The 11,668-nt window shown below is 37.6% G+C and overlaps 1 protein-coding gene across 3 annotated transcripts in view; it reads right to left on the bottom strand.

Moving 5' to 3' along the window:
• LAMP2 (lysosomal associated membrane protein 2) overlaps positions 1 to 11,668 on the bottom strand; it is a 37,773-nt gene that overhangs the window by 8,341 nt on the left and 17,764 nt on the right. For 2 of the 3 annotated variants that reach the window (XM_044763096.2, XM_014831346.3), the window contains exons 6-8: positions 11,164 to 11,286; positions 7,451 to 7,514; positions 6,883 to 7,047 (exon numbers count right to left, since the gene is read on the bottom strand). In XM_044763096.2, the coding sequence (XP_044619031.1) occupies positions 6,883 to 7,047; positions 7,451 to 7,514; positions 11,164 to 11,286 (352 nt within the window). Of the gene's footprint in view, positions 1 to 1,891; positions 4,355 to 6,882; positions 7,048 to 7,450; positions 7,515 to 11,163; positions 11,287 to 11,668 lie in introns of those variants that run through there. The other variant, XM_014831347.3, reaches the window with a different exon arrangement.

Genomic DNA, 11,668 nt, shown 5'->3' on the forward strand with positions numbered 1-11,668 from the left:
TCACAGTCCTCTCTTTCTCCAATTGGGTATTTGCCCTAGTACTAAAACGACTTTCATAAATACTGCCAATAAGGCTTTCATGTAAGACAAATATTCCCAGAGTAAATCAAAAAGGCAATCCGCTAATATAAAGATCTTTCCAGATGCTGTCACTTACTTAAAATGCTCTCAATTAGTATGAAGTATTAATTTATAATAACTATGGATTTTATGAATTCAACTTTAAAAAATTCTTTAGGTAACAGAAATAAATTTTGGTGAAACAAGAATTTTAATAGATTCACATCCCGAAGAAAAGAAAATTTCATTCTATATTCTGATCATTTGCCTAATGTACACTTGAGACCATATTGAAAATATTTCTGGAGAAAGGAAAAGTGTATTTGTGGAAGAGTTTAACAGTCACAGAAGCAGTGAAGATTTTTAAAGATAAGTTTCACGGCCATTGAAATTTCAATGAAAAGTTTCACGTAGATTAAAAAATACTGTTAATCTTCAATTTTCTGTTAGTTCAGAAATTTTTCAAATACAATTTTCAGTGTGAGTTGGAAAACTGAGATATACATTTCTAACAAAATATAAAACTCCTCTTAACCAACTGTCAAAATTTCTCTTTGGAAGAATCAGCGTTAACAACCACATTCTTAAGTGACATCTTATTCTATATTACATACCTTTTGATCTATAGTCAAACTGTTTGAAGTATATCACATGAACCTGAAAAGATACTTGAAGCTACCCAGTATCAACCAAACATGTCTATGCTAGTTTCAAAAACAAGATATGGTAATTATTGATGCAGAAAGTTGGCTAGCAGGGTAAAAGATAAGGAGATGGGTGGGAGAAAGATGAACCCAAGACAATTTAACATCATCTACCTGAGTAAACTGAGATGAAATGCTATAATCTTAAAAATATCTGAGTCTGATAAGAATTCCTCCTGAAAAATGCAAGAAACTTCAGATGGTGCATTTTTACACTGTATGTAAAGTATGTTCTTGATACATAACAAGTAGCTTCTTACCATCCCTTCTAAAAATACTCAGATCTTCATTGCAATGGAAACTATCACTCAAAGAAACAAGAGTAACAGGATTTTAAAGCCCTCAGCCCCCAGATGAAGAAACTGAGGCCCCAGAAGTTAAGAAGCTGGACCAAAGTCACAGGGTAGCAGAGTCGGGAGCTGTGATGATTAACTGGTAGTCACATGGCTTAACTGGGTAATCCAGAGGAAAGTTACTAGCCAGGTTGCTAAGTTTTTTGTGTGTAATATGCTAAGGTGACTGGGAGTATTTGGAAATTGGAAGGTTCAAGTATTTTAGGGTGATCTGAGAGAGAGATTGCCCACAATCCTATTTAGGTTCGGATCAACAGTTTGGTTTGCATGGCTGCAATATACAGCTGCTATGTATAGACACTATAAGTAGTCTAAATTTAGGAGTTGAGAAAAGTGTACAAAGAGATACTCTGAAGCTTTTACTATGAAATAAATAGTCTAGATCACTGGTTCCCTAATTGGCTACACATCAGATTCAGCTAGGGCGCTTACACACACAGACACACAGACACACACAGACACAGACACACACACACACACACACGCACGCACACGCCTTGTCCCAGACCTGCTAAGTTAAATCCTCTAGGAATGGAGCCTGGAATCTGAATTTTTATAACAAGTTTCCCAGGTGAGATTCTTATTCTGGAGCCAGCCCAGCATCAGTAGAGACCTATGTATGGGATGACTCTTCCAGACAGCAATACACAGAACATTTTGCAAATAATTTAGTTCTACTTCTAAGCATTTTTAAAGTTTTTCCTTTTGGAAGAAATTGCCATTAGGTAGTATACAAAATCTTGACTTTAACCAACAGGAAAAAATGTGAGCAAATTTCCTTACGAAATAAACGAACCTTTATTGTTTTTTTAGAAGCAATATGATGAGCAAATGAACAAGCAAATATCTAAAGAGAAATACCATACATCAACTAGTGGTTTAAACATTTGAAAAAGAAACATGAGAAGTATTTACATGGACCAGTTTCTTTATACAAATGCTAAAACATGAAACACACCTAGAACTAAATAGCATGTTAGATTATCAAGGTGTAAACCCACTAAAACAAAGAAAACTACAAAAGGTACAAAGAATGTGGCTATAAGAAATAATAGTGTAAATAACAGTATACAAACTGGCCCACGTAAAGTACAAAAATATTCAATGAAGTCAGATTTTCTATAAAACAGTGCTAATTAGAGGTATTTTAATATGAATCAGGTATGTAATCTAAATTTAGAAACTTTTAGAAACATTAACAGCGTAAAGCCAGTGCCACCCACTTGTGCTTCCAATTTTTATTTTTAAAAAAAGCTGCTTTGTTTTGACTCATGAGAAATATCTAAGGCCCACGTTCTCATAAGCATTATCCATTTTTATAAGGTTAACAATCTTACATTAAAACACTATTTAAATAAAAAATAATTTTTAAAAATTAGATTTATATTTAGTCTTTAAAAAGTACCTTAAGCTGGCAACGCAGCTCAATGTAGCTTTAAGAGAAAGACTAGTCAGAGTCTGATCCTGAGTCAGTAAGATTTTCAGGCTACTCTAAATGGAGAGCAAATTTAAGTGGGAGAAAATATTTATCACACCAATATAACTCGAAAGATAGTTACAGACATACATGTGCTAATACGCAATTGTCTGTGTGTGTGCACGCGTGTGTGCATGTAGGTAATCTATCAAATTAATTCAACATCAATAATATCGTGGAACCCAGAGATCTCATTTTCTAGTGAATGGGGGGGAGGGGGGACACACATAATCTCCCACACACAAAAACACAGGAACCTTCCATATATGCTGCATATTAACAATTTTTTAATATTTGCTCAGCCATTCCAATAATAAAAATGATCTCTCAGAAGCAGCAAGAACTACTTGATGTGTTAACTATCAGGCTGAAATGTTTTGCTTTCTCATATAAACATTAGGTGGTGCACAGTAAATGGACAATTGGTGCATCTCCCCAGAGCACAAAACTGAACACAAAATACATGAATTAATAATGACTCTACCATAATGAACAATAATAATGTAAGTTTTGATTAGCACAGAACCACTTAAATGTGAAAGCCAAATTAGTAAATGTTGTGGCAATCAATGCAAGCTGGAAACAAAGAACTACCTTTTAATGGACTAAGAGAAGACCAAGACTTTTGGGTTAGGTGCAAGTTACTTTATAAGAAGTGTAAGTTCACTTCTTTATCTAGGTTCTAGGACATACTGGCATTTCTTCTTAAGGAAAAGAAAAGAAGAAAACATACTACCACCAACAAGGATACTGGAAGGCTAAAGAGAAACCTACATTAATCTTAGCACTGCAGGTAGAGGCCAATTTACGGGTACAAAGGACTAATGCCCGAAACTGGCACTGCCTAGCAATTATCTCTAAAGCACCTAGAAAATGGATTGAAATGCCCAGTTGGAATAGTCTTGTGTCTTGCAATTTAAAAGATTGAAATATCCAGTTTTTTTAAAAAGGATTAAACAATAAGATTAACACCTATTCTAAAACTTAAAAAGCTTTTTTATCTTTTGTCATTATAGCCACATTGAATACAAATGTATTCAAAAGGCATTAGAAAAGCACTCATTGCTAAGAACATAACACTACTAGACCAGACCCTGTTGAAACCTACTGGCCTATCTCTCATAGGTCAAATACGCAGCCATGCCAAAGCAGCTAAGTTCACCTGCAAACAAAATCACCAAAAAAAAAGCAAAAGGAGCAAGTACAAATCCACTGCAGAATTTGTCGTCTCAATATGACTACATGCAAGAAATAATTTCTTTTTAAAAACTGGTTTTCTTCAACTGTATATTTCTAGTCAGAATACCCAAAGTGAAAACACCGAAGTAGTAATTCAAGACAATAAAATAGAACCTATAATCCAGGTGATTTTGCACATGCCTTTTGCTGTAGAAATAACAGCTTTAAATTCCTTGGTAGGGGAAACCCAAAATCACGTGACTAATTTGTAGTTTATAGTTTTGGGGGTGTTTTTATTTAAGTTCAAAATCCCCCATACCATCCATTCTAAGATCAGAACTGCAACTAAATATACCTTAAATTGAACAGTATTGCATACTGGAACTTGTACTTGCTTTATTGTTTTGTAACAGAGATCACTAATCCAGAGATGGATTAGTGTTACAGAGTCTGATATCCAGCATAACTTTTTCTTCTGCCAATTAGGTAAGCAATCACTATAACGATAATCAAGCCTGAAAGGCCAGCACCAACTATAATTGGTATTAGAATGGTGTCATCATCCAGCGAACACTCTTGGGCTGTAGGTGAGAAAAAGTGTGTAACAAATAATGAGTATAATCAAAAAAGAATGTCCAAAAGTAAAAGATGTTGATTCAAAAGTCAGAAATGTTCTTACAAGATCAACTTCAAGTAATTAAGACAGGTATACAGTCATGGGTCACTTAACAACAGGGCCACATTCTAAGAAATGCGTCGTTAGGTGATTTTGTCGTTATGTACTCACAGAGTGTGCTTACACAAACCTAGATGGTATAGCCTACTACACACCTAAGCTATACGGTACTAATCTGATGGAACCACCATCATATACGCGGTCCATCATCAACTGAAACGTTGTTATGCGTCCCATGACTGTATTTTAATGATAAAGTTACAGAAAACTATGGATTGTTCTAGAATTAAAATCCTAAAACTTATCTGTCCTTTCATTATGCATGTATGTGCATATACAGATATTCATATATATGAATACATATTTACTCATTTATATCTATGACTAAACAAATACATGTGTATTTGTGTTTCTTTGTTTATATTCCAAGTCCTTTCCAAAACAGAAGTGAGGTATTACTTTATTGGAAATGAACAGAGCTAATCTAGCCAGAGTAACCTCTTAGTAGTAGAGTGAATGTCTTTTAGGAACAGATCAGGAAGGTTTAATCATGGGATCAGAACAGCCAGGCTGGCTCTGAACTCCTTTAGAGCAGAGATAGTCCATGAGCCAAATCTGGCCCAAGAGCTAAAAATGGCTTTTAAACATTTTTGAATGGTTGGAAAAAACAACAAAAGAAGAATATTTTGTGACACATGAAAATTACATGAAATTCAAATTTCAGTATCCATAAATAAAGTTTTACTGGAACTCAGCCACACTCATTTGTTGACTGCCTATGGCTATTTTCGTGCTACAACAGCAGAACTGAACAGCTGTGACAGAGCTCGTGTGGCCTCCAAACCTAAAACATTTACTGTCTGGGCCTCTACAGAGAAAGTCTGTAAATCCCTGACTTGGAGTATATGATTTTGGTGGCTGCAAAAGTCAAGAAACTGGGACCTCTCACTAATTTGAGTGTGTTCACTACATTTATCAATGTGCTTGGGGCTGGCTGCCCACAGGGACTATTCTTTTCTATTTCTAGAGAGTAGTCCGATCCAGTGAAATCTAATCAGCACTCTTTCACCTCGCTGTGAGTCTATTTCCTCCTCGACGCAGTCCAGTACTACAGCGTGTTGTATTTCTAGGCACCCATAGTCAAGAACCTAGTTCCACAAATAGATTATGCTTCTGTGATCAGTATGAAATGTATACTCCTTTGACCGACATTTTTAATTCTATGTGCATAAAAACCAAAGTTTCAAATTCGAGAAAGAACATAGCTCATCTCTACTACAGCTGGCAACAGGCTTGAGCTGATATTACACTGCAAATAATTTTAAATTCTAAACACAAATCTGGGCCTAAAATTAGGGCAATGATGTAGGGAAGCTAGATAAAGACTTAAAAATAAAACTATTACATGATTAAAATAATTGAAGTACATAAGTAAAACTGACAAAAGGGAAAATGAATTCTTGAAAAAAATTTTTTAAGCGTGATTAACCTCTCCAGTCACAAGAACGGTAGGGTGAAGAGTCCCATTTATCTGGGCCCAGCCAAGTGAGGCTAGGTATTCAGCACTATCGCAAAAGCAGTTGAATGGCTCACAGCATATTAACTTTGAAACACAGCTTCCACATTTCCTTCAAAACCGTAGAATTAATTGTTAAAAAGGATGTGGATGACTGGAATAGCTCTGCTCAGCAGCGTTGCGATCCATAAACCCCCAATTTTAAGTAATCAGTTTAAAAGGACAAGTCAATTAAGGAATTTTATGTACTTTCTTTTCTTCATGCAAATTTTAATCTTGTAATGCCAAATGCATCTTTCATATTCGTATAAACATCCTGTAATGAGCCCTTCACAAAGGTTTCATTAAAAATCTGATAAATACCACCATTAGCCCTGAGTAGATCTTTAAAAAGCCTCACTCATATTGGCACATGCTTTTAAAACTCTCCAGATCAATCCACTGGTCAAAACATAATTCACGATATTTGAGGCTTTGCTACCGCAATCTTTTGTCTTAACAAAATAACACCAAACTGCTTTTATTTGGATATGAAAATGTTTCCAGCAAGAAGATGGCCGTAAGAAAGCAGATGTAAGATGCTCAAAGCTGTTGCTTACAAGTGCCATCCTCCTCACAAACTAAAACCTACGAGGGACTGCTCTACCCGAAAGCTCACTTAAAGCTTCTGTCAGTTTTTAGCTTTAAGAACTTTGTTGCAAACCGTTTTCAGATCACAAAAAAAAAATCTGGTTGGAGCAAAATGATGAGCCAAATATAGTTGCACAACTTGCTCAGGCTATGAGAACTCCACAACAGAGGTGAGGTGAATTTCTACTTCTCTATTTCAATGCTTAAGTTGCCAAGACTCAAAGGGAAAGCCGCCTATTGGTCAACATAAGGATATAAATTATTAATAAACCTTGCTTGACTCTTACCTGTAGAATACTTTCCATCCTTCACATTGAAAGGCTGAACCCTTAGATCAAAGGTATTTATCTGAAATTCTCCAGACACTGAAACAGTCTGCTCTTTGTTGCACATATAAGAACTTCCCAGGGGTGCATCCCAGTAGCTAAGGTTGTTATTTGCAAAGCTGAAAACTTTAAAGAAAAGAAACATGTTAGTAACTTCTTATCCTATCAACATAAAAAGGGGGACAGTCCTCAAGATTTTTCAATGAAGTATGGGAGCCTGGGGTACAGGGTCTACCCACAAAAAGCAATTCTTATGATCACCAGGTTCTTCATCTTTTTATAGATGTTTCTATACTTTAAAAATCAGTCCCACCCTTAACCATTATCTACCATACTTTGAAAATATGGGATGCTGCAGAAGTGCCTCATAGTTCTAAGTTACTGATTTTTAAGTTGTGGTCAAGGTACAATCTTCCCATGGAATCTTCTGTTCCATTAAATAAGGCACTATTTGGTAACAAGACAATTATGGTTTCTATTCCTTCAGTGTCACCCACACTCTTTTCCCCGAGGTCAATGCTTTGCTTACCAGAGCCATTAGCCAAATACATGCTGACATTCACCTCCTTCAGATAGAACCGGTTTTCATTTTTCTGTTTGAAAAAGAGCTTCCAGTTAATCAACACATCACAACTGTCTACAGGCACAGTTAATATCTACAGAAGAAAAGCAATCTAATACTATTACCCAGAAGATAAAAGCCGGTATTAGACCTGGGCCAGTCTAATACAACTGCAACCAAGTAAAGAGAATGCAAACCGTGACAGAAACCCTTTCTCTCTGCATTTTGTTTCCAATTTTTGGACCAGAGGCGTGGTCATGTGGTTCTTAGACATTCGGCAATTTATTCCCTCCATTTCATTCGTCCTGTCACTTGCTGAGCCCTCACCACCCTCTAGTCTGGATCAGGAGAGCCTTGTAACTGGGCTCCCCGCCTTTCAGCCTCTCCAGCTCGAATCTCGCCTTGGCTGCTATTATCTTTCTGAAGCACTCATTTGATCAACCTGTCATTCTAGTAATTTCAGGGCTTAGCATGCACAAGGTAACATATCTAGTGCTTCAGGGAGCTAGCAAAACAAACCAGACCGGGATCCTGCCTCCACCGTGTTTGCAATCCGCCAGGGAAAATAAGATAAACACATAAATAAATAACCATATTACAAAAAAGAAAGTAAGTTAAGAAAAGTAAAAGGAGATAAGTTACTTCTAACTAGGGGAGGAACAAAAGTAATACAAGCTTAGGGTATGACTCCACTCATAGGTGGTAGTTAACATCTAGACAAAGAGAACTGATCGGTGGTTACCAGGGGAAAGGGGGAGTGGGGGGAGGGGAGGGCACTAGGGGTGAAGTGATGTACCTACAACATGACTAATAATGATGTACAACTGTAATTTCACAAGGTTAACTATCATAATCTTAATAAAAAAAAAAGTAATACAAGCTTAGGGATGAGCCATTTGAACTGGGTAGGATTCAATTAGGAAACAAGCAGAGAAGGGTATTGGAGAAGGCAACAGCATGAGCAAAGGTAGTCAGAAAATAAGCATAATCACAAGTACGCCGGCATTTGAGAACTTACTGAGTGCCAAGCGCTGTTCTTAAAACTTCACATATGAGGCTTCACTGAACAATCACAACACCCCATCCTGAGATGGGGTAACAAAGCGCAGAGAGGTTAAGTAACTTTCCCCAAGGCTATATGGTTAGTAGTCAGTGAGCTGGGATTTGAACCCAAGAAGTCTGGCTGCAGAGCCTACGTACTGGTTACTACTATGCTTTCCTGCCTCACTGGATGTGCACAGGGAAGAGGGTGAGGGGAGCATGAGATTCATGAAGAGGGAGAGAAGGAAACAAGACGCTGGATATGCAGGCTACACTGCACAGGGGGCGGAGGCGGCTTGAACTACCCTGCCATGGAATTGAGATGTTATTTTGTTGGCAAAACAGAACCACTGAAGGTTTTGGAGGAAGAGCTGTGCTTCAGGAAGATTAAACCGATGCAGAACATTAGGGGAGAGGAGAAAGAGCAGGGACTAGTTAGGAGGCTGTGTGAACAGTCCAGGTAAGAGGGACTGCAGGCTGGAATCAGGGCGAAGGCAGTGGGAAAGGAAACTGAGGGGAGAGACTCAGAAAATTTCAGGAGGAAACATAAAGGACGACTTGACAACCTCACTACATCTCTCCCCTACTTAGCCTATGTCTTGGCGCAGCATTCAAGGCTCTTCACAATTTGTCTCAACTACTTTTCCACACTTATCTTTCACTGAACACGCCGCAAGCCTTGTTCTCCCAGTTGGTCTTGTGTTCCCTTATCCAGGGATAACCTGTACTTTCCCTCTTAGGCCCCTTATCTCCACACATACAAATCTGACTCATCCTTGAAGGTCCAGCTCAAATGCCAGCTCTTTCATTAAACCTTCCTGACTCTCCCCGAGCCAGAATTAACCACTCCCTCCTCAATACTCCCATAGCACTTTGTATTTTCCCCTGGTCTAGCACTCTTCCCACTTTGTATGTACCTTCCACAGTACTCTAATTGCTCACAGAATCAAGTTCCAAAGCCTCAGCGTGGCATTCAAGGCTTCTACAAAAAAACAGTAATTATTTATATATTTCTATCTTTACCACTAAAGTGTAGGCACCTTAAAGATATAGGCCTTCTTCTTTGTATCCCACCATAGCATCCTGCACAGAACACACTCGAATTCAATAGATTCTCCTTAGAAGCATCTATTATGACAGGGTTGAAGGTGAGATGGGCCCCACTGAACTCTGGTGACACTGCAGGAGTTTCTTGGGTTTTCAAAGTGCTTGTAGCATGGTTAAAATGTCACTATTTTGGATAGCATTTTAAAATAGCCTGCTGGGCAAATTAAATATTGTAATTATTATATATTTCCCCATGAGATTAAGGAGAAATCATGTTCCTTTTAGGATCCTACCACAGCTAGAAAGATTAAACTCAATCACTCAAAAGGGAATGAACCTAAAATATTACTTTCCTCATTCATATTGACTACAATGTAATCCCTGTGAGATAACTTTAAAAGAGAATGTGTCTGGGGAGGCCTGCTCTTACTGCATTGAAGAGGACAAGCCTAACTAGACGTTTTTAGTACTAATTCACTGGCCATGCATGTACTATAACCGAGGAATGATTTAAGTGCTGGAAAAGGGAAGATTTCTGTAAACCTTTCTAAACTATAATTGCCTAATATACTCCTCAATTACTCAGCACATATTCCATAGAGAACAAAGGTTTTAGACTCAAGATACCAAGTTCAGACATGAAACAAATAACAATATACCTACTTTTTATATATCAGATGTTAAGAGTACTTCCCCATCCCTAGATACGGTAATCTGATTTAAAAGTAGAACTGTTTTTTATCCACTTAACAATAACTCTTAGTTTGAGAACTGTTGGTAGCTCAACATTTTCCCTCACCAATAGCTATCCTCTCTTTCCCATTCCCATTTGCTCTAATGTGTACACACACACGCGTACACACCCCCCTCAGAAAATTATGGGAATAATAATTGCTTCTAAGAAGGTGGAAATAAAGGTCCTCGATGATTAATTTATGCTACAAGAAGTAGAACATGCATACTTAACCTGGAACCTTCTGTTTAGGGCTCAGCCCTTGATACAAGCATGAGCAACAAAAACCTGAATGCTGCCATTATAAACTATCCTGATGTAATGAATTAATGCATGCAAAGTACTTACACAGAGCCCTGTACATAGCAAGTACTCAATAAATGTTAGCTATTATTACCGATAGAATTACAAATAGTATAGCCTCCAAAAAACCTAAAGTATTATAACAGACAAACATGAGTTTTCCAACCAATAAAAGAGAAAAATACTGTAGAAATTACTGTATATCTTTTACATAGATACTTTATATATATACACACACTTCATTATTACACATATCTATATGGATGGATTAGACAGTTTTTTTGATGTGGGTTAATTCTTGTTCCTACCCTTAGGTCTATACAACAACAGAACAGCCACTTTTGGTGAACATTAATACAAGAGTCCAGCCCACAGGCCATCGAGGTGACCTTAAGATATTAACAGGAATCGATGGACTACATTTTATAGATAAGTAGTGTTGAAATGGAAAACAGAGCTAAACATCCCCCCGACACATACACACACACACACCTATTTAGACTTTCAGACGTGTTCTAAGGGCATGAACTCAATTTTAGAAAAATCTGTTACTCACCACCGCAAAGACAAAGTCAAGATACTTGATGTTGCTGCTGTTCAGCCTAAGTAGAGCAGTTTGAGGATGGCAGCTGCCACTGTAGCCAGTCACATTGGGGTTGATGTTAATAACTGAAGCAACCTTTGGGGAAGAAGAGAGGGGGGAGGTACAGATTCATCATAAAAGTCTATATAGCAAAACCTTACACTCTAATAAGACCAATTTCAGTGAAGAACAAAAAATCCTTTTGTCTGGATACTTAAGTTTATGGTGTCTTACTTTCAAACAAAGTGGCTCAGGCCCTCAAGCTATGACTCAGACGACTTTTTAAAAAAAGAAAAACAAGAGAGAAGCTTCCTCAGTAAAGAGCTAAATGAAAACACACAGTTTTTATGGCACACAAGAGCCATCTGTCTAGCTTCAGTCGCAGGACTCTGGAAACGGGATTTGCTCACTGGCACGCCCTCTGTAGCCTCAGTGGGACACTGCAACTAGACGTACTGTTGTGTACTTGAGCATATCT

This window comes from Equus asinus, chromosome X (assembly GCF_041296235.1).
Source record: "Equus asinus isolate D_3611 breed Donkey chromosome X, EquAss-T2T_v2, whole genome shotgun sequence".
Taxonomy (NCBI): Eukaryota; Metazoa; Chordata; class Mammalia; order Perissodactyla; family Equidae; genus Equus; species Equus asinus.